The following is a 24398-nucleotide window of genomic DNA, read 5'->3' on the forward strand; positions in this document are numbered from 1 at the left end:
TAGTAACTTAATACGTGTATATGTATTATAATGTTCGCTATATTCCAATTTGTTAACATGTTTTTCTTATTAAAATAATTTTTCTAGCTTTTCTTTTCCAATTTTCCCACAAGTCTAGAGGACCCATCAACTTATATAAATTTTAATTATTCGTTTCGAAACTAATAGACTCGATTAATTCAAATTCACGCCGAATGAACTCATCAAGAAGTACATCTTTGTCTATCAAAAAGTTCTGTATTTAGAAAAAAAAAAAAATCTTATTTAGGGTGAAGGTCATATACGGAGCATAAGATTTGGTACATCACGAAACAAAAATTAATAATTTTATATAGGAATTATACTAGACTTTTCTGTATATCTTATATTATCCATGAAAGCTGTGGGAACTGTGAGGGAGGGGAAATAATTTATTTACCAGAATGATAATCTTTTCTATCCTCTTGAAGTAAATGCATTAATGTGCAACAAAAATACTAAGATAGTCACGGGATCAGAACTTTAAACAACAGAACTAAACAAAATACAAAAATATCACACTTTATAGCAAGATTGCAAGAGTATGAATAAAATGAAACGAAAAATCACTAACAAAATTGCTAATTTCAAATTATATCGAGACATATTTTAAACATTTTTCAATAACTTTTTTCGTTGTGGTTCCACCTCGGTTGGTGACCCAGTTGTTTGAGGAGGGGATCTCCCAATTGGCTAATTCTGAGTTTGACACCATCTACATGCGTTTCTCCATCGAACTCGTAGCACGGAACTTGCCTAATACAATTTACGCTTTCTATGTAATTTATAGGTTATTAAACTGGAGCGAGATTTATTCAAGGTACACCCAAAAAGTAGCCATATCAAAAAGCACTTTTTTTCATCGTTGTCTTTACGTTCATGATATCAAAAAGTCACGTTCCATGCCGTGAGCGTGGGCCTTAGTTATTCAATCATCCATAACTTAAAACCGGTTTTAAGAAATAACAAAAAACTAAACCGGATTCATTACTTGAACCAGTACACAAGTGCCGATCTAGTCACACACGTGCCGCCTCCAAAATGCACCACTTAAAATCAAGCATTTTGAAGAGTTTCCATTCATATATCGTTAACCGTTTTATTTCCCTCATAACACACAACTACCACCAAACAAACTAAAACCAATCATTTCAACCCAAAAAGAAAAAAAGAAAATCTCAATTTTTTTCTCTGTTTTCTTGAATTTTTTCAAGCTTAGTTTTCTTTGATTTTCGAAAGGGTCTATTTTTTTCCCTCATTTTCTTGTTTTTTGGTTCGAAAAAGAACCAAAAAAGACACCATTCCATTAGAAGCAAGAACAAGAACTCATGGAATTGAAGGAGATGGTGGTTCTTGTATCACGTTCTGGCCGGCATTTGCAACGTTACAACATGGGTCGTCGCCAAGTTGTCGGGTATGTCCCTCTAGAGAGGCGGATTCAGAATTTAAACTGAACTCGTTTGTAATTTTGTAAATATATTGATGTTTGTTTGATATTTTTTCGTTGTTTAACGTATATATGTAACTATATTTGCGTCGAAAATGCTGGTTAGTTTATGAACCTGTTGTTGAAAAGCTTCATCCCTTTAAAAAAAAACCTCCTACCCCACGTGAGGCGGAACCATGATTGGAAACTTAATGAGTTCGGATTCTAGTTTCTTAAAGTTACCGAGTTCAAAATTAATAGTTTCTACGTGTTTAACGGTTTTCTTAAGAAAAATATATGGTTTAAACCAAAATTACTGGATTCTGCTCCTGTTGCCACTCCTTCAATTTTGTTTTACATATCATGTTAATATGTAGGTTGTGTAATGTTTATGTTTTGCATTCATGATTTAATTTCGGGGTTCGAACAATCTTGTTTAAACAATAACGTTAGTCATGATTTTTTTTTCTTCTAAAATGTTTTTGTTGTGGAGAGTTGACTTCTTGGAAAACCCAAAAGAGATGGTCAATTGGTCATCTCCCTCTATGAGTGCAATTGACTTCTTCAACTTTTACCCCCTTGGCTTTTTGAGGTGATATTTACTATAGAATTTTTTTTTTTTTTTTGTAGAAATGTGTTGACTTTGCTGATTTTTGGCATCAAAATTTTGATTTTTTGGTTGCAATTTGTCCTTTCAATTTTACAAAAGCTTTTTTTTTTGTTTTTGGTTGGAAATTTTTGCTTTGTAGCTGTTTCAATTATGGCATGGTATAAGAATTCAGAACCAGTTGATACTTCCTTTCTTTTAATCATCTTGTATCGGAAATTGTTTATATATGACAAAATGTGAGTTTGTAGTTTCTGACATTCTGTTACATAAAAGGTAGAGTTTTGGTATATTTTAGTTACAAATATAGTTTTGGTACTTTAGTGCAATATATCATTAGTTGAGGGACCATCTGTCAAATTTTACCCACTCATTTATTATCTTCTTCGCTCTTGCTGTCAGGGGCGGAGCCAGTGTAGTAGTTACACGTTCGGTATAACCAATAACTTTGGCTCAAACTCTATATTTGTATTAAAGATACCATCTAATATCTGCAAATAATCTATTCAGAACCCAGTAAGCAAAATAAATTATAGTTCAGAATCCACAAACTAAAAATCCTGACTCCGCCTCTACTTGTTGTCTCATTTATTGTCTCTTTTTGCTTTTGTTTTCTTGAAATTTTTTTATTCATGGAGAAAATCAGCAAGTCATGTGGTGTTTGGCTAACTGTTTTCAACTCATCACATGTCTTGTTTTCTTTTTCTCTGGGAAAAGGACATTCTGTTGCTAATTTTCCTACTTTAAATGTTAAATTTGAGAATAGTTAAGGCCTAATTTGATACCTTTTGCTAGATTCTAACAGTGAAAGACTATTACTGAACATGGACATTTTCTTTAATAGCATCACATGGATTTGACTTTGTTGTATGATTTTCATGTGGAAAGATGTATTTTTTTTTTTTGTGTGTGTGTTCAAGTTGTAGTTAAATTATTAAACTATATCTGTTTCTCTGATCATGTATTTTCTGCAGATGTATACCTTACAGATATAAAGATTTCACTGAGTTATCGTCGGTAGATGAAGATGCATTTGAAGTTCTTCTGATAAGTCCTCAAAGAAAAGGCAAAGGATTGTTATTCCCAAAGGTAGCCACTGATATCCGTAGCTTTAGAAAAATCACTAATAGTTCATGTTGATGCCTTATATTTGGGGAATTCTCGGTTTTGAATATAAATATTCTTTTTTTGTAATGGCAGGGAGGTTGGGAAAAAGATGAAACGATTGAAGATGCAGCACAGCGTGAGACAGTGGAGGAAGCTGGAGTGCGAGGTGAAGTTGAGGTTCGTGCTCCCTCATATCTCTTTCAGTTCTTTTACACTACTTTATCCGTTTCATTTTATATGACGATGTTTGAGTAGATACGAAATTTAAGAAAGAAAACCGTTTGGCAAAGACCAAAAGTACCCTTTAGAACCCGTGGTTTTACCATAGCATGACATTTCTATGGCGCTCTACCAGCATAATTTTAACCTTGTAAAAATAGTATTTTTTTCCGTCGAGGGGGTTCGGAAGAACAACCTCGGCTCTATGTGGCTCCGCCACTGTTTGGAACATATAAGATGGAACAATGGGGTTGCTTCTTTTGAAGTAAAACGGTGAGTAGTAAGCAGCAAAGTCTTTGTGTTAATTTATCTACTACATTAGATGAATGACAGAATATTAGCTGTGGTAGAGTAAAGGGCTCATGATCTGTCAAATTGCGCAAAATATTGAGTGCTAGATTATTAAGTGTAAAGTTATTTAATTAGAAGCCCTTTGCTCTCAAGACTGTTTGCTCTAATTCACAATTACATGTTGTTTTGATCTTTTTGTATTACGAATGTGCAATCTTTTGTCTTACTGTCTATTGTCTTATTGATCTTGATAAAGTGTATAACATCTAGCTTTCAATTAGTTTTAAGGGGTTCTGAGTTTCAACAAGTTTCACCCTGTTGGTTTTGGATTACTTTTGCAGTGTAAACTGGGAACATGGTACTTTGAGAACAAAACTGGTGACACTGCCTATGAAGGGCACATGTTTCCTCTGTTTGTAACAGAACTACTAGACTCTTGGCCCGAGAAAGAGATTCGCGAAAGAACTTGGGTATGCAATGAACAATTCTTTTCAAAATCGACATATATCTATGTACTGGACTTATTAGTAAAGACGACATGGCACGTCTCTTAGAAATAAAATCACATCTCGTCTTAGCTGACAAGTAGTTTCCAATTTGCAGATGAATGTGCGGGAAGCAAGAAAACTGTGCCAAAACGGGTGGATGAAAGAAGCGTTGGAACTATTAGTAAGCCGCCTCACATCACAGAGCAGACGGACCAAAGGGGAACTATTTCCAGGAATCGAACGTACCTCTAGTGGTAGAGCAACTATTCTGCCTTTGGGATGTAGAGCTCAAATACTTTCTCCGCCACTACCAAGTTCTACTGAAGAAGCGTAGTCTCCATTGATATCGGTCTACTGTCAAATCAAACATGGTAGAAGTAGTTTGTGAATAGGAATTAATCACCGAAAATGGTCAATCTAGCATGCGGATTAAGTAGTTCAGCGCAACTCCAATTTTAAGGGAACAAAGAAAAAGTCCTAAGAGGTAGTCATAGGAGTATGTTGTTTGTTTGTTATTTTAGAACTGGAGTTGTTTGACACAATCGAGATTTAGACGCCAGAGCTGGCAAAGGAGATCTGCACCTAAGTTCAGGCTTAGAAATGAAGTCTTTGAAAGATGTAGTATCCCATTTTAATACGTCTAATGTAATCCTTAGTAGCAAATGCTAGTTATATAATTTTAGCAGTCAATGTAGGTAGCAATAGTTAGTAGTCAGTTTAATAGAACATCTAAGCTTAATGAAGTAATCGTCATTTGTAAATAACTACCAGAAATAGTGCTGTGGGAAATTATTGCATTGAATTATTGGATGTTCTGTTGGTTAATTTTCTTATTCTTTTTCCAGAGATCTGTAGAATTCGGCAAGGATAAATTTATGGCATAACACATAAACATACCCTTAAACTTGATCTCAGCCGACAAGTATGCCCTCCAACTTTGAGTGTGTATAAGTAGACACCTCAATTTGTCTCCAACTTACAAAATGATCATCTAGCCACCTTAAAAAATTATGTGTCACGTCAGTATTTGTGTTTACGTGCTCAACTTTATATAAGTTGAGGTGCCTACTTTGCACACCTAAAGTTGGAACGCATATTTGCCGGCTGAAGTCAAGTTTGAGGGCCTGTTTATGTATTATGCCAAAATTTATTTACCACCTCTGGTCCATCTTTCATGTCTTTTAAGGTTATTGCACACCCTTTAAAGAAAGACTTCATTTGTTTTTATTAAGGTTACGATATCTGAATTTGAATACACATTTGAATATTAAGATGCACATTAATATCTAGATATTTGGATTGACGTAATGCATAAATAGATATCTTAACTTGACCTCAACTGACAAGTAAATAATCAAACTTTGAGAATGCACATTTAGACACCTCAACTTGGTTTAAGTTGGCCAGTCAAACACACACGAAATGCCATGTAGGATGCCATGTAATTCATACAAAATGCCATGAAGGATTGTTGTGTTTACCAGCCAACTTAAACCAAATTGAGGTGTTTAGATATGTATTCTCAAAGTCGGGTGTTTACTTGTCAATTGCTGCCAAATTAAGGTGTCTATCTAGGCGTTATTCCATCTGGATATTAATGCATATTTGAATATTAAGATGTTGTTTCTAAATTTAAATATTGGATATTAAGAATATTTGTCTAAACTATCATTAAGGGTCGTTTGGTATGATGGATAAGGAAAAATAGTCCTGAGATAAAAATTGAGCACCACTTTATCCGTTGTTTGGTTACTAATCCTGAGATAAGTTATTCCAGAATTAAAAATAGTACTGAGATAAGTTATCCCTGGCAGAGGGTGGGATAACTAATACTAGGATAAAACAATGAAATGACAAAATTAGCTATGAGGTCCCTCGAAACCTTTTTTCAAATAAATAAGTTGGGGATATTTTTGTAAACACACAATTTTTTTTTTAAATTATGCAATGCATGTCACTTTTAATACAAAAAACCAAACAATTAATAAGAAATAATACCAAAATAATTAATCTCAATATAACTAATCCCAACATAACTAATTGCAGCATAACTTGTCCTCGAACCAAACGAAGTGTCTTACTTAGTATACATTCAACAGGAGTAATTGTAGAAAGTAAAACAAAATTTAAAAAATAATGCAATGAATGATTTCTTGTTTTCTAAAAGGCTTAATGCATATGTAGCCCCATAAATTTCTTTTTTTTTTTCTTTTTTCTTTTGGCACTTTAACTAAGTGTTGTTTTTATTAAAACCCCTGAACTTAGTTTCAGGTGTGTCTATCAAACTCAATCTAACTTACATAGTAACATATATGGTGAGTTTCATTTTCTATAGTCTTGCGCGTAAATGTCAATCACATCCTATGTGGAAAATTCAACCAATTAAAAACATCCACCCCTTTTAATTATACGTATCAGATAGGAAGAAGTGTGCTACTGTGTTATACAAGTGAAGAACCACCACTTAAATAACAAAATTGGAAAATAAGAAACCATAATTGGAAACTAAAACTGAAAATAAAAACTGAAAACTGAAACTGAAAAATAAGAAACCAAAACTGGAAAATAAATACCCAAAATTGGAAAATAAAAATTGAAACTAAAACTAGAAAATCAAAAACTGAAAAATAAAAAAATCAAAACTGGAAACTAAAATACCGAACCAAAACTTAATGTCTGAAGTATTATTAAAATGCGTGGGGGCTTTTAATTGGTTGAATTTTTCACATAGGATGCGATCGACATTCACAGGCAAGGTTAAAGAAAATAAAACTCACCATCAGTGGCGTACGCAGGATTTTTCGCAAGCGGTGTCACATTTTAATATGGAAGTAAATAATAAAGCATGGTAACATCATATTAAAAATGACCATAATATAAAAATAAAATAAAAAAACACAACTCATGCATATTATATATTCAAAATAACTTCACTAGAAATAATACTAAGCGCATTTTTTATACAAGGCACCAAACTAAAAAAATCATTATTTATTTGATTCCGCATATCGTTCTTAATCAATTTCATCGGTGCGAGAAAGAACATGAAAGAAAAGAAAAAAGAATAGTAGCACAACTAAAAAAACAGCAACATGTCCAAAACTTTAATAACACCAAAATGTAGCTGTAGAGGGTCGACCTCGCGACCAATAGTAAAAAATTGAGGCGGTTGACCAACTGAGCTACATAGGCCTTTGTATTGAGCAATGTCATTTTATTTTATTTATCTTATTTTTTCTGCATTTTAATTATACTAGCATACTAAGTAAAATTTTCCGACAAAGCCGTGTCACGACACCCCTGAGCCTAAGGTAAATCCACCCTTGCTCACCATATATGTTACTCCCTCCGTTTTAATTTATGTGAACCCATTTGACTGGGTACGACATTTAAGAAAAAGAGTGAAGACTTTTGAAACTTGTGTTTCAAAATAAATCTTGAATATTTATGTGGTTGTAAATCACTTCATAAAGTGAATTTATTTTTAAATTAAGAAAAGAGGTCATTTATTTTGACACAGATTAAAAAGGAAATAAGTTCAAATAAATTAAAACAGAGTGAAGAATTATGTAAGTTAAATTGTGTTTGATAAATATACTTGAGATTAAATTTAAGTATTTAATAGAAACAATATTTAGTTGAATGCCAAAATAAAAAAAAGATAAATTTAAGAGCTGCATATGCATTAAGCCTTTCTAAAATGTCAAGTAGTATTTTGCAACAGAAATTACATAGAATGGCACATTTGAAAATTTGAACCACTAGCTTATCCCCCCCCCCCACCCCCCCAAAAAAAAAAAAAGAAGAAGCCTATTTCATCCCCTAACCATTTCCAAACCCATTAGCAAATCTTGTCTTTTCCTAATGCTTTTTGGAAGGGCAACTGGGCGTAAAATGGCGGGCAGTTTCGTCGGTGAGTAGCTTCTCCTTTTCTTCTTTGAAAAGTTGTTAATATTTACAGCAAATGTGTTCGATCGAATTCGAAATTTATGAACTTTTATTGAGAATTTTGCTTAAATTTACAGAGTTTGAGTAAATTCCACCATGTGTTGGTAGGAAATGTTTATGCAAAAAATAAAAATAAAAAAAAATGAAAATTGAGGAATATATTTGTTTTCAACTTTCATGGATAAATTGGTAAGTACTAAGTATGATACAAATTTTTTAGGTAGAGAAGAGGAAGGGACGTTAGTGTTTGGACTTTAATTGGGCATGCTCTTTTCTTTGTAGCTTCATGAGCTTGTACTTTTAGCTGTCCATTGTGTACATGTTTTTGTGAGCATTAAGAAGCTTCACAGAAATTTTCTACTACTTACTTCTCTATTATGAATGAATGAATAATATTGGCTTAATGCATATGCGGCCCTTTAAACCTGTCCCTTTTCTCCATTTTGGCACCTCAACTAAGTGTTATCCGGAGGCGGACCCAAGATTTTAAGACGGCGGGGGACCATAATCTTAACATAAACGCCAACAAAAGATTTAATGACGACTGGGGATAATACCATATCGGATCGGTCACTAATAGCGTAGCAGTGGCGAAATACAAGTATATAAGTCAAATATGATATTTAGTAATAAATAAAACTTAACACAATGAAGCAAATGAAAGAGATAGTGGCTAAGGCTGTGCAACATGTGTTAACGGTGCAGGTTCGAATCTGGGCTAGCTCATTTAACGCTTATTGTTTTCCTAAAAATAGGCTCAAAAAAACAATTTATAGTGCCATTCGGGTTCGATCCGGAGTGACATGTAAGGAAGCAGCAGTTGCAACCAACGTGCCCCGAAGCCACTTTCGTTTGGTAGAGTGCACAATTAAATATATATTAATTTGTCAAGGTATATACACATATATATACATAATTTTTTCCGAAGCTAACGAGTGCACGTGCACTCCCACCCTTCCATGTGGGTCCTCCTTTGGTGTTATTCCTATTAAACCCCTGAACTTGGCCTCAAGTGTGTCTATCGAACATAATCCGACTTACGTAACATATATATGGTGAGTTTCATTTTTTTTAACTCAAGTATGTGGCACAAGACTCTACGAATCACAATAACTGAAAGTAAAACAAAAAATAGCTGAAAATCAAAACATATTTTACAAAGAGATTTCAAAAATTCACATATGAATACATCATTAGCATAGCATTATCTTTATCAACATAGTCAAATTCCATACATATATTAGCTTACTTTCACGGATACATCATTTGAGGTGCTATGTAAGTCAGATAGTGTTTAAATAGACACACTTAAGGCGAAGTTCAGGAGTTCAATAGGAACAACACTTAGTTGAGGTGCCAAAATAGAAAAAAGGAACAAGTTTGGGGGGCTGCATATGCATTATGCCAATAATATTCAATGGAAATCTACCACATTTAATGCTACAGTATATACCTCTTGACTAGGTCCAATAGCAATAATTCAATTCAATTGGAGTAGACCCCATCTTCATACAAACATTTCATATTTGATGTCCTATAGATGACTTTGTCCCAAATATCATCCATTTTTATCACTGCCACAATCTATCCACACAAGTTTTTCTCTTTCTTCTCAAATTTCAACAAATTAATTGAATCCATGACATCAACTTCTTCTTCTACGAGTAATTCACAGTATTGTCCTCAATGGAAGTACGATGTCTTTTTAAGTTTTAGAGGTGAAGATACTCGTAAAACAATTACGGGTTACTTGTACAAATATTTGACAGACAGGGGAATAATCACCTTTCAAGATGATAAAAGGCTAGAGCATGGCGATTCGATCCCAGAAGAACTCCTGAAAGCTATAGAAGAGTCTCAAGTTACCCTCATCGTTTTCTCAAAGAATTATGCTACATTAAGGTGGTGCTTGAATGAACTAGTGAAGATCATGGAATGCAAGGATGAATTTGGACAAATAGTCATTCCGATCTTTTATGATGTGGATCCATCACATGTTCGATACCAAAGGGAGAGTTTTGCAAAAGCATTTGCCAAACATGAAGCGAAGTATAATGATGATGTTGAGGGAATGCAAACGGTGCAAGAATGGAAGACAACTTTAACTGACGCAACCAATCTCAAAGGCTGTGATACCCGTGACAAGTGAGTTAAAAACACATAAACTGAAACAGAGGGAATAACTTTTGAAGACAGAATAATTTTTTTTTCATATTTTCTGAAAAAAGGAATTATGGTTGACTATATATTTCTCTCAGTAAGAAGGAATAGTTATTACTCAATGACATTGTTACATATATAATATTGTAAGTGGTTCTTCGGGAGTTTCATTTATGTGCTTAGACCTTTTTATCATAATTATGGACAGTGTGAAGTACTTCTTGTTATTGACTTTCTTATCTGTATGTATCAACAATCTTGTTATTTTTTGTAGGATCGAATCAGAATGTATTTGGGATCTTGTTGATCAAATTTCGTCCAAATTATACAAGACTTCTTTATCTTATTTGCAAAATATTGTGGGAATAGATTCTCATTTAAAGGAAGTAAATTCCCTACTAGAGATGGAAATCAATGATGTTTGGATTATAGGGATATGGGGAATGGGCGGAGTCGGTAAAACGACAATAGCAACAGCCATCTTTCATACTCTATCTAATCAATTGAAAGCTTCTTGTTTTCTTGAGGATGTTAAAGAAAATGCAAAAAAGAATCCACTGCATTCTTTACAAAATATCCTTCTTTCTAAACTGTTAGGAAAAAAAGAGGATTATGTCAATAATAGGTATGATGGGAAGTGCACGATTCCGAGTAGACTTGGTTCCATGAAGGTGCTAATTGTGCTGGATGACATAAATCATATAGATCATTTAGAGTATTTAGCAGATGATGTTTGTTGGTTTGGTAATGGCAGCAGAGTTGTTGTAACAACTAGAAAAAGAGATTTGATAAAGAAAGATGATGCAATAATATATGAAGTGACGCCATTACCTCATCTTGAAGCTACACAATTGTTGAATCAGCATGCTTTCAGAAAAGAAGATCCGGATGAGCGTTTTAAGAAGCTCTCCTTAGAGGTAGTAAATCATGCTAAGGGCCTTCCTTTAGCTCTCAAGGTGTGGCGTTCTTTGCTGCATAAGAGAGGTATGGATGAGTGGAGAAGAATTGTAGACAAAATAAAGAAAAACTCTAGTTCAGAAATTGTTGAAAAACTCAAATTAAGTTTTGATGGATTGGAGCCTGAAGAGCAAAAGATATTTCTAGATGACATGTTTCTTCCGAGGATAGGAAAAAAAGGAAGTCATGCAAATTCTTGAAAGCTGTGATTTTGAAGCAGAAAATGGATTGTGTGTCCTAATTGAAAAATCTCTTGTGTTCTTATCTAAAGATGATAAGATTGAAATGCATGACTTAATACAAGATATGGGTAAATATGTGGTGAAAATGCAAAAGGATTCGGGCTAACGTAGCAGACTATGGCTCGCTGAAGATATCGAAGAAGTGATGGTCAACAATACGGTAAGTAGGCTATTCAATTTCTATTTTTCATAATCCAAAGACATATAGGTCCAATTCCGACCTATCTGTTTCTCACATTTTCATTCAAGCAAAATCGGATAGCAAATTAAATTCTTGGATCATCTCAGTATCATCATAACGTACTTTCATGTGTAGAAGGTCTTTCCGTAATGAGTAATCTTTGAAGTCGTAATCTGTTGATAATAGGATTAGGTTTATTTCTGCTAATCTTCTTCTATCTTTGGGTCCTAGCAGAAGAACCGAAGGTCTCACTTTCTATGGTTGCATGAGTTAGCATGTGTTCTGTAGAAATGATTCTGCTCTACTGCTTAATTAATTTGTCAAGTGGCCACTTCAATTAACGCTGCCTAATTCGTTTTCTTATGTTATTAAGCCATGAATTTGTCTAGTAGCCATTTAAGCTATTTAGTCCAATCTCGTTGTTTGGATTAACTTGAAATTTGTATGACGTTATATGCTTAATAAGTTAATAATTCAATAAGGGATTCATTTTACCATTGATTATTTTTGTTAAAAAATTACAATTTATTGGTATTGTTTCAATTAATTTCGTTTTATCATTGCAGAAAAAAGCTTTTAGATTTGACTCTATTCAGAAAATGTATTATTTGAAAGTAGAACTATGTAATTAATTGCACCAAGTATTTCTCTTAAGAGACATTTCTTAAAAGAGACCAAACTAATATTGTACATTAATTTTTTCTAATGGTACTAGTTTTCCCAGAACATCAAGTGCAATAAAAAATAATACAAAACATGACGAAATTTGGCACTGCGATGAGTGAGAAAGTAATCATATTGGTAAGCGAATTTTATACGACATTTGAAGTTATACTTTATAAACTAATGATCCTTTTTATCAGGGGACGAAGGCAGTGGAAGCAATCTGGTTTTCTTATCAAGAAAAGTTATGCTTTAGCAAAGAGGCCATGAAAAATATGAAAATGCTCAGGACATTATACATATGGTACGGTGGCTTCAATGATTGCTTCCCTTGCCATGATGGCTCCATTGAGTACCTGCCCAAAAACTTGCGCTGGTTTATCTGGAATCACTTTCCTTGGGAATCATTGCCAGAAAATTTTGAACCCAAAAGGCTTGTTTACCTTTATCTCAGATCCAGTTCACTGTGTCATTTATGGAAGGGAACAAAGGTACAATAATTAAATTCTAGTTTATTTTGTTTCTCTGTAACTATCTCTGTCTTTAGTGATGAGCATATATTATTGCTTTCAGCCTATTTTATTTGATATTCTTTTTATTTTGATTTGTTCTTGAATCATGATGCTATGTCTGTTAATGAAAAAAAAACTAATTCTATAAACTCAAATTAATGTACTTTATATTCTTTTGGGTTGTTCTCATATTTATTATGCTAGTCTGTTCACGTGTATTCCATGACAATTAGTACAATATCTTAATAAAATAAAATTTGAAGGATGATTTGTTGTATGTTCTAAAAGTATGTATTTTAGTCATAAAATAGGAATAAAAATGTGAGAAAAGTAAGTTTCATCGCATACAAGATCACTAATGAATATGGTGAAAATTTATTCTTCACCTACTATATCTCCTCAATATATTTTTGTATCATTGTATATCACTATGTCGTTTAATACTTTCCTTCTGAATATCATAATATTCTCTTTCATAAAGTATTTCAAGTCTCCTTATTTCTGCCTCTACGTTAACACCAACCACTAATTAATAGTCTAATGAGCTCTTGTATAAAAGAGTCTGGATCTTTCTCCTGTTTTCATTTATGATTGTAGTTTAAAGCAACATGTAGCTTCATGATGTGCACTTGAAAGATCGTCATGCATATTCTTGTGGCCGGTTAATTCAAATTAAAAAAAGAAGTACATCACGAAATAGTATCCTTTGTGTTGTTAATTTATTCTTAAATGATCTACATGCACATCCACAAAATGTTCAAAATCATGCAGCATTATTACCTACAAATCTTCCAAAAGTGCAGCAACGTACAAAAATAAAAGTCATTAACTTGAACACGAACAATGTTTACAGTTTTTGCATATCCTTTCCCATTTTTGGTGAATTCTACTCATGCTCCAAACACGAAGCTGAGAAATCTAGCAACTATGAACGAGAAAGGCTTTTGTATCTTCAATGAATGATTGCCAGTACAAGGGCAGTGTATTTATACACATGCCAGACACAGTATATCGTGTATATCAGTTGTATACAACTAGATCCTAATGAAACAATAAAACTTACAACTTATCTCTAATGATTACATCTTATCATTAATAATGATTATCTCTTAATCAACCTTATCATAATCTAACTAATCCTATCATGAACCTTATCATGATCATCTCTATCATGATCTTCAACACTTTCCCTCAAGCTTAGTGAAGGTGCATGCACCACTCTTAGCTTGTCTCCGAAGAACCTGAACTGATCCTTTGCTAGAGCCTTGGATTGAACATCAACTAGCTGATCCTTAGACCTAACAAACTGAGTGACTAGCTGGCCTTGAGCTACCTTTTCTCTCACAAAGTGATAATCCAGTTCTATATGCTTGGTTCTAGCATGCAACACTGGATTTGTAGTCATGTATAGTGCACTCATGTTGTCACAAAACAAAGTTGGAGCAGACTTTACGTATATTCCAATATCTTGTAGAATGTAAGTTATCCATGCGAGCTCAGCTGTTGTGGCAGCTAAAGCTCTATATTCAGCTTCTGCACTTGACCTTGCAACTGTGTTTTGCTTCCTAGAGGACCAGGACACACAGTTTGCACCAAGATATATGCTATAGCTAGTGGTGGATCTTCTTGTTGTTGCACAACCTGCCCAGTCTGCATCTGAGAACCCATATAGTCTGAAGGAGGACTGAGATGTAATACAAAGTCCATAGCTGATAGTTCCTTTCACATACCTCAGTATCCTTTTCACAACTTGTAGGTGCACAGAGTTGGGATTTTGCATAAACTGGCTTGCAAGATTCACAGCATGGATTATATCTGGCCTGGTTAATGTCAAGTATTGCAAGCTTCCCACAATACTTCTGTATAATGAAGGATTAACTGCAGTCCCAACTGCTTCTTGTAAACCATGCTTCTGAGCCAAAGGAGTATGAACTGCTTTAGTGTTTGTCATGTCCACTTTCTTGAGCAAGTCATTTACTTGTGTTGATTCAAGTGGATTCCTCCTGGAAAGTAATTCACCTCAACACCTAAGAAAAAACTCAGTTGTCCAAGGTCCTTCATAGCAAATTCAGTGCCTAACTTTCTCACAATCACATCCATTTGCTTAGAGTTGCTGCCTGTAACAATTATGTCATCTATATATAGCAGTAATAATATTGTTCCTTCTGAACTATGAAGAGTGAATAGGGATGAATCAACTCTACTGCATTTGAATCCAAGATGAAGCAAATATAGACTGAACCTTTCAAACCAAGCTCTAGGAGATTTTTTGAGACCATACAGTGCCTTTTTCAACAAACAAACATGTTCAGGATATTTTTGATCAAGAAATCCTGGTGGTTGACTCATGTATACTTCTTCTACAAGATGACCATGAAGGAATGCATTTTTAACATCTAGCTGTCTTATAGACCATTTTTGAGTGACTGCAACAGACAAGACAATTCTTATGGTGGTTGCTTTTATAATAGGACTGAAAGTTTCTTCAAAGTCTATTCCTTCAAGTTGTGAATATCCTTTTGCAACAAGTCTTGCCTTGTGTCTTTCTATTGATCCATCTGGTTTCATTTTAGTTCTAAACACCCATTTTGACCCTACTACATTCATATTAGTAGTTCTAGGAACCAGAATCCAAGTCTCATTTTTATACCGTGCTTGAAGTTCTTCCTCCATGGTTTTTACCCAATGTGGAGTGTTCAATGCTTCTTTGAGTGACTTAGGCTCACTATGTATAGTGTTTATCCTATTGGCAGACAATGAAGTATGGGTCAATTGTAGGTGTTTAGCTTTTGACCTGGTTATCATGACATGATCTGTTGCTGACCTTGAAGCCTGTTGCTGAGAAGGAACTTGATCAGCCAGTTGTTGAGAAGGGACTTGATCTGTGAAAAACTTGGACAGATCAACTTCAAGCTGGATTCCCTGCTGGTTTTCAACACTGATTTGTTTAGGCTGTTGCTGATTAGCAAGATCATGAGTTGCATCATGAACTATTACATCATCAGCATCACTATGAGCTGCATCATCAGGATTTTGAACTTCATGAGCTGCTACATCATCATGATCACTATGAGTTGCATCATCAACATTTTGGACTTCATATTGAACTGCTACATCATCATGATCATTATGAGCTGCATCATCAACATTTTGGACTTCATATTGAACTGCTGCATCATCAGAATTTTGAACTTCATCATGAACTGCAACTGCATTTTCTTCTGATGACAAAGAACCTATTTCTTCTGATGGCAACACTTCCCCTGAAGTATCATGCTGATCAACACCAGGAGTAGGAAATACATTAGCTGCATTCTTTGATTCTGAGAAGAACTCAAAAAATGTTGCAAAGTGAGTGGAACCTGCAGAAGAGCTGTCAGTATTGTTTTCCTGCACATAAGGTAAAGTTAGTTCATCAAAGACAACATTCTTGATATAAACACTCTTCTGGTGGATGGATGATAGCATCTGTATCCCTTGTGGAGGCTGCTGTAACCAATAAACACACATGGATAAGTTTTTGGTGAGAACTTGTTGTTTCTTTTGATGTAGGGAAAACACTTACAACCAAACACCTTAAGGCTAATATAATCAGGATGTACTCCATGTAATCTATGAAAAGGTGTTTCCTTCTTAAGCACTGAGGATGGCAGCCTGTTAATCAGAAATACAGTAGTAAGAAAAGCTTCTACCCATAGAAACATAGGCATCTTGGCATGAAACAACAATGTTAAACCAGTTTCCACCACATGCCTATGCTTTCTTTCTGCAATACCATTTTGCTCAAGTGTGTTTGGATAAGAAATGTGCCTAATAATACCACAACTCTCCAAATGATTAATGAACTGCAGACTAGAACTCACCACTACCATCACATTGAAAGATCTTAATGCACTTGGAAAACTGTTTTTCAACCATTTTTTGAAACTTGACAAACACTTCAAAAAAGTCTGATTTCCTTTTTAAGGGATATAGCCATTTGAACCTACTATGATCATCCACAAATAATGCATAATACTTCATGTGTTGTGAGGATTCAGCAGGTGCAGGACCCCATAGATCACAATGGATTTTCATCAAAGGTTCTCTTTCAATTTTATTTCTCAAACCAAAGGGCAATTTACAACCTTTTTGACAACTAACACAAACAGTAGGATTTTTATTCCAACAAATGATATTGATACACTTATTTTTGTCTATAACTTCTAAAAACTTAAGTTTGGATGCCCAAGCCTGGCATGCCAAACATCACTAGAACTAAAACTACTCATTCTTGTATGTGTTGTTGTCAATGCTAGCAGGTTGTTGTCTTCCAATGCATAGATGTCTCCTCTCTTAGTTCCCTTGGCCAGATACTTCCCTGTTCTCTTGTCCTTTACATCAAAAGTGGATTCATCATACTCAATTGTACAGTAATTGTCCTTGGTTAGTTTACTTACTGATAACAGTTTCTTCTTAAGTTCAGGAACAACTAGAACCTCTTTCAATTTTAAACCAGACATGCTTCCACTACTAATGTGTGTGATTTTGAGTTCATTTCCATTTCCTACTACTACCTTATCATTTCCTTTATAAGGTCTCAGATTAGACAGTTTACCTGAAGAGTTTGTCATATGACCACTTACCCCTGAGTCCATATAAGCTGCATTGTCTCCATGATCAGACTGATTCAAGTTGACTGATGTCAAGGCTTGAGGCAAGTCTTCTGATGCTTGATATAAAAAATCCCACCTGTAAAAACATTTTAGTGCAGTGTGATTTTTCCTACCACATATTTGACAAGCATCAGACCCTTCCTTCTCCTTTGAATGATTTGTATTTGTCTGAGCATTTTGGTTCCCTTGATTTGCACCTTGTCTAGCGGGTCTAAACCCTCTCCCTCTTGAGTTGTAGTTCATGTTTCCTCTTTTATTATAGGAGTTTCCTCTTCCCCTATTATTGTTTAACCTTTGAGCAGTAAAGGTTATGTTATGATTGACTTCTTGTGTATCATCTCCATCATCCTCTCTAAGATCAAATCCTCTCAGTGCATTTACCAATTGATTCAAGGTTGGATAAGGTGGCTTGCCAAGCATGACTGTCCTGAAAGTTTTGTAACTTGGACCTAGTCCTCTTGCAAAGCTGATTACTTTGTTGTCCTCATCTACTGGTTTGTGTATGGCTGCTAAACCATCACATATGTTCTTGAACTCTTTCAAGAACTCATCAGTAGTTTTATTTCCCAATTTAATGGTTTGAAGTTGTTGCTTCAACTGAAACTCTTTGTCCTTAGTGGCCTGAAGGAAAGTCTCTTCCAAGGTTTCCCACATTTCCTTTGCAGTTTTGCAGCCTACAATAAGGTACATGGCTTCTTCTGATAATGTACCAGAAATCCAGCTTCTTAGCAACACATCTTTTTATTCCCAATCATCAATATCATTGCCTTTTTCATTAGTTTCTTTACTAGCAGGAGCCTTGTCACTGCTTTTGTCACTGTTTTTGTCACTGCTTGAAGCAGTTTCTTCAGTGACAGCAGTGGCTGGTTTATCCTTGATGAGATATGCCAATCTCATGACTTGGATTAGTTGCAACATCTGAGTTCTCCATATCAGATAGTTTGAGGGCTTAAGTTTTATGGAAACTGAGGCAATGAGGTGGTTTAGTGATGAGGTTGAGAGTGTGTTTGATGCCATTTCTTTGGACAAAGGTTTTGAGCAAAATTTGATAATCAAATGGTTATATGCGGAAGAAGAGCTTAATGCTCTGATACCATGAGAAATCTAGCAACTATGAACGAGAAAGGCTTTTGTATCTTCAATGAATGATTGCCAGTACAAGGGCAGTGTATTTATACACATGCCACACACAGTATATCGTGTATATCAGCTGTATACAGCTAGACTCCTAATGGAACAATAAAACTTACAACTTATCTCTAATGATTACATCTTATCATTAATAATGATTATCTCTTAATCAACCTTATCATAATCTAACTAATCCTATCATGAACCTTATCATGATCATCTCTATCATGATCTTCAACAAAAGCAAACTCTTTCAGAAATAAATGCAAAGGAAATACTATAGCTAGCCTCTGGCCCAAGGAATTTACAATATACCTTTTGGGGTTAGATAAGCTTTTATGTGTCTTTTTTTTTTTTTTTTTTCAATTGCTCTCTTATCACCTGATTGTTTGGTCTCACACAAAACATGAAAATTAGAAAAGAATAATTTTATCTAGAATTAGAATGATTAAAAAAGTTAAAATTCCTAACAATCAAGTGAACATGAAAAAGCACACAGAACAACCAAGAAATTAATAACTTTGAGATGAAAACACACTTGCGTGTAGATAAGGAAGCAAGTTTGAGCTGCAAGAAAGGGGACTTCCAAATATAACACATTGTTTTCCTCAGGCTATATTACACTTCTTTAAAGAGACAAATACTTTTCTCTTTGGCTACAATTTTCTCTAATTATTTTTAGATAAATTTAACATTATTTTGTATCTAAGCAGAATAATAAAACTCCCCTAAATTTGATATGTTTTATTCTGCGCAAACGTAAACTTATGATGTCTTAATTACTCTCTTTTGTTATCATTTATCCTCCTGACGAGTTTCAGGTTGAGATCTACGCCGCCATGTGGCATTTTATAAAATAAACATGTTTTTTAACCTTTTAAAGTTTTCGACCAAAAATTAAAAAAACATGCCGGAACTCCATTACTTGGGCTAAACTTTTTCATTTTACTAAAAGTAATAGAGTTTCAACCAATTTTTATTTACAGGCTACAATGCCAAAATAAATAGTCATGGCATCTAAAGAGCAAATAAAAAGAAACACACAGTTGGAACTCTACTATCTTGGCTAAATCTTTTTTTATTTGGATAAAAATATTGAAACTCCAGCCATTTTCTCTTTTACATATTTGGCCCCAAAAAAAACATACACAAATAGAATAAATCTAAACCCTAATTCTTTTACCTGCCATTTCTTGTTTTCCTTATCTCACCCTTTTTCTATTCTGAATTGCAGCATTTGCCATCTCTGCGGAAGCTAGATCTCCATTGGTCTAATAACCTGATGGGAACACCAGATTTCATAGGGATGCCAAAGTTGGAGTATTTGAATCTGTGGGGGTGTATTAGTCTTGAGAAGGTTGACGATTCCCTGGGGTCTTGCTGGAAACTCATTGAGTTAGATTTTAGGGGATGTGGGCGCCTTAAGAGGTTTCCATGTGTCAACGTGGAATCTCTTGAATAGCTGGATCTACAGGATTGCTCTAGTTTAGAGAAATTTCCAGAAATCCTAGGAAGAATGAAGCCGGAGTTAAAGTTTTATATGGCTGACTCTGGGATAAGGGAACTATCATCTATTTTTCAGTACCTAACTCATCTTACCAAGATAGATATGGAACGCCTAACAACAAAACATGTATCTCTTCCAAGCAGCATTGGTATGTTGAACAGCTTGGTGAAGCTAGATGTGTCGTATTGCTCAAAACTTGGAATCTTGCCAGAAGAGATAGGAGATTTAAAAAACTAGGAGGAACTTAATGCCAGACATTCTCTGATTTCACGACCTCCGTCTTCCATCGTCCGCTTGAACAAGCTTACAATCTTGACTTTTGGAGAAGAACATGAACTGTTTCGGTTTTCAGATAGAGCGTACTTTGTGTTTCCTCCGGTGGCTGAAGGGTTGCGCTCATTGGAATATCTGAATCTTGTTTTCTGCAATTTAGTGGATGGAGGACTTCCTAAAGACATTGGGTCCTTATCCTCTTTGAAAAAGTTGAATCTTAGGGGAAATAATTTTGAGCATTTACCTCTAAGCATATCCCAACTTGGTAGTCTCCAATCCTTGAACTTATCAGATTGCGAAAGGCTTAAAAAGTTGCCAAGTTTAATGGGATGCCAAATTTGGAGTATTTGGATCTGTGGAACTGTACAAGTCTTGATGAGGTTCATCATTCCCTGGGATTTCTCAAAAAGCTTTGTGAATTAAGATTGACTAATTGTAAACGGCTTAAGAGGTTTCCAGCTCTGTGCATCGATTCCCTTGAATAGCTGGATCTGGAGGGGTGCTCTAGTTTAGAAATTTTTCCAGAAATCCATGGAAGCATGAATGTGGAGTTAACGAGTGGGATAAGCAACCTGGATTTGAGGGTTTAGAAAACCTTGTAACACTTCCGAGTTGCATTGGTACATGGAAAAGCTTGGAGATACTAAATGTGTCAAATTGCTCGAAACTTGAAATCTTACCGGAAGAGATAGGTGATTTAGAAAACTTGGAGCAGCTTGATGCAATAGATACTCTAATATCAAAACCTCCGTCTTCCATTGTCCGGTTGAACAAACTTAGACTTGAGTTTTGCAAAACAAAAATCAGAAGTAGGCTTCGAAGATGGAGTGCACTTTGTGTTCCCTCAAGTGAATGAAGGGTTATGCTCATTGGAAGAATTGGATCTCAATTACTGCAATCTAATAGATGGACTTCCGGAAGACATTGGATCCTTATCCTTTTTGAAAAAGTTAAATCTCAATGGAAATAATTTTGAGCATTTGCCTCTAAGCATAGCACAGCTTGGTAATCTTCGGTTCTTGGATGTATCAAATTGCAATAGGCTTAAGGAGTTGCCAGACTTAATGGGGATGCCAAATTTGGAGACTTTATATCTGTCAAATTGTATGAATCTTGAAGTGGTTCATCATTTTCTGGGATTTTTAAAAAAGTTCTGTACATTGGATTTGACTAACTGTAAACGCCTTAAGAGGCTTCCAGCTCTGTGCATTGATTCCCTTGAATATCTGTGGCTACAGGGGTGCTCTAGTTTACAAAATTTTCTAGAAATCCTCGGAATCATGAAACTAGAGTTAGATATTCATATGCTAGACAGTGTAATAAGGGATCTAGATTTGAGGGGTTTAGAAGTTGTAGCACTTCCGAGCATCATTTGTAAGTTGAAAAGTTTGGTTAGTCTAAATGTATCAAATTTCTCAAAACTTGAAAGCTTTCCAGAAACTATAGGGGATTTAGAAAATTTAGAGTGGATTGATGCCAAAGATACTCTTATTTCACAACCTGCACCTTCCATTGTCCGGTTGAACAAGCTTAAATTCTTGAGTTTTTCCAAACAAAAATCAAAAGTATGCCTAAAAAATGAAGTGTACTTTGTGTTCCCTCAAGTGAATGAAGGGTTACGGTCATTGGAAATTCTAAATCTCGGTTACTGCAATCTAATTGATGGAGGACTTCCGGAGGACATTGGATGTTTATACTCTTTGAAAGAGTTGTATCTTACAGGAAATAATCTCGAGCATTTGACTCGAAGCATAGCCCAACTTGCTGCTATTCGATACTTGGATTTATCACATTACAAGAGGCTTAAAGAGTTCCCTCAGGTGAATGACGGGTTACGCTCATTGGAAATTTTGAATCTCAGTTACTGCAATCTAATAGACGGAGGACTTCCGGAACACATTGGATCCTTATCCTCTTTGAAAAAGTTGTATCTCACTGGAAATAATTTTGAGCATTTGCCTCGAAGCATAGCCCAACTTAATGCTCTTCAATCCATGTGCTTACTTTTCCTTCTTCTTGTTGCTGGATATCTCGTTCATACACATCTTTTCTTTGTTTCTCGGTGTCACACCCCTTTTTAATCGGGTTGAAGTAGAAGTATGACGTATTGGTGATTCCTGTTTATTTTGTTTTAAGGAGTCGCCACCTAATTAATTTCACGGTGAATTAGGACACCTAGAGTTTAACTAAGGCAAAGTTAAAACTAAACCTCAATTAATAGTCTGCTTAACCAATGTGATTCTAGGTAAGGGCTCTATATTATTCTAAAGGAAAGGGGTTAAGCATCCTTTAGAATCCGTTAACTTACAGTTATCTGACCAAATTTGGGTTAATTAATTAAGATGAGAACTTGTATAAAAGAGGACCGTGAATGCTATAAAAACTTGTAAATATTACTAAGGCTTTAGATAAAATGTGGTTTAGAAATAAAAGTTATAAAAGGTAGTTTGCATAAAAGAGAATTTTAAATGCTATTTAAAGAAAGCTTAAAATGTTGCTAAGACCTTATATGAAATATAGTAAATGCTGTTGAAGATAAGATTTGTAAGAAATTTAATGATTGCCCATAGATAATAGCTTTTGAGAAAAAGATTTAGCAATTTTAAACTTTGGGATAACTTATGTTATATCAATGTGACAATATAGAAGAATCTAGACTTATAAATAGGATTCAAGAGGAAGTGAGTTTCCTTGCTTAATTAAAAGTATGCATGATTGATTCAAACTTGAGTTATTTATAGAATACACTTGAGTTTATATTTGCCTATTAGTGACTTCTTGGAATTTCTAGGATAGAAAGATAAAACACAATTCTTTTGATTCAAAATATAATCATGCTATTTTTTTATAATCAATTATTCGGAAAGTGAATTAATCGTTAATTGCCTTAAATTATCTACCCGTTACTAAACCCACTAATGTCTCTAAGGTTCATCTGAATTAGCAAAAATAAAAAAAATTAGACATACAAGTTAAATGTAAAAGATAAAATAGAGGAGAGCGTTAAATGGGATCAGCCCATTTTAAAGGACAACAACAATCTGTTTGTCATTGGGCTTGGCCCAGAATTCCTCTCCCTTTTTTTATGCTTGCGGGTTGCTGCTGCTATGTACATGGGCCAAGGCCCAAATATTTTATTTTTTTTGCTGCGAATAGGCCTGATGGGAAAGTGACTCGAGAATATTGTGCTGGGTTTTTAGCCCAACACCGAATGCGGGAGAGATGAGTCCCTTGGACTCGTATGCGAATTTTCATGCAAAAGTGAAAGAGAAAGGATTAGTAAATGGGAATTTATAAAAAAAAGATAATTTGGGTTCTAAACAAGGAAAGCAGTAGCTAAGAAGGATATCACATAATTAATGAACGAAGCATCTTAAAGCATATGTTAAAGAGTTAGCGAACTACCGCAAGAATTAAGAGGCAACACTTATAATGCCTATATAAATAATAGGTGACGCTTGTGTAAAAAAAAAAACAATCTACGACATAACAAGGTAACAAGGCATGGCACATTTCATTCGCACAGGAGAATATACTAACTAATCAGAACTATAGGAAAGCACGACCAGTAGCAACTGGTACCGTTGAGCAATGACGATAAACAAACAGCTATTCTAAGACGCAGATAGAGACCAGTCTTTAAAAGGGACAATATCCAATTCCTATTGAAAGGCAACAGATTTTCAATGGCAAAGTATACCAAACAACAATTGTTCTCTGGCCAAAGTGTATGCTATATCCTTCTACGGTTCAGCGAACAAAACAATCAACCATGAGAGTGAGCTCGTCAAAGCGGCAACCATTAAGACAGAAGTTAAAGTGGTTTAGGATTGACGAGCGGCAACCATTAAGACAGAAGTTAAAGTGGTTTAGGATCTAGAGCTATTTTAAAAAAATCTTATAAGCAGCAGCTGGGTTATTAAGGAAAGAATTTCGATATGACAGTCATGAAATTCTATATTATTAGCCTATTTGAGGATGTAAGAACAAAGATTTCAACATTCTAACTCTCA

At 34.8% G+C, this 24398-nt stretch overlaps 1 protein-coding gene and 1 pseudogene across 1 annotated transcript; both read left to right on the plus strand.

Moving 5' to 3' along the window:
* The first annotated feature begins 1094 nt into the window (after positions 1-1094).
* Positions 1095-4981, plus strand: LOC132615706 (nudix hydrolase 18, mitochondrial-like). Its single transcript, XM_060330311.1, has 5 exons — positions 1095-1432; positions 3026-3140; positions 3252-3335; positions 4010-4138; positions 4272-4981. The coding sequence occupies exons 1-5, from the start codon at positions 1347-1349 to the stop codon at positions 4488-4490; spliced, it is 633 nt and encodes a 210-aa protein (XP_060186294.1). The 5' UTR covers positions 1095-1346; the 3' UTR covers positions 4491-4981.
* A 3139-nt stretch (positions 4982-8120) lies between these two features.
* LOC132615306 (TMV resistance protein N-like) lies at positions 8121-22414 on the plus strand (annotated as a pseudogene).
* Positions 22415-24398: the final 1984 nt, after the last annotated feature.

This window comes from Lycium barbarum, chromosome 10 (assembly GCF_019175385.1).
Source record: "Lycium barbarum isolate Lr01 chromosome 10, ASM1917538v2, whole genome shotgun sequence".
NCBI classification, from domain to species: Eukaryota; Viridiplantae; Streptophyta; class Magnoliopsida; order Solanales; family Solanaceae; genus Lycium; species Lycium barbarum.

Bases quoted from the DNA above. Each gene is read 5' to 3' on its own strand.
- LOC132615706 (XM_060330311.1), top strand. From the start codon at position 1,347: ATGGAATTGAAGGAGATGGTGGTTCTTGTATCACGTTCTGGCCGGCAT. The intron at 3,141-3,251 runs GTAGCCACTGAT...TTGTAATGGCAG, and splicing joins AAGGATTGTTATTCCCAAAG to GGAGGTTGGGAAAAAGATGA. The intron at 3,336-4,009 runs GTTCGTGCTCCC...TTACTTTTGCAG, and splicing joins GAGTGCGAGGTGAAGTTGAG to TGTAAACTGGGAACATGGTA.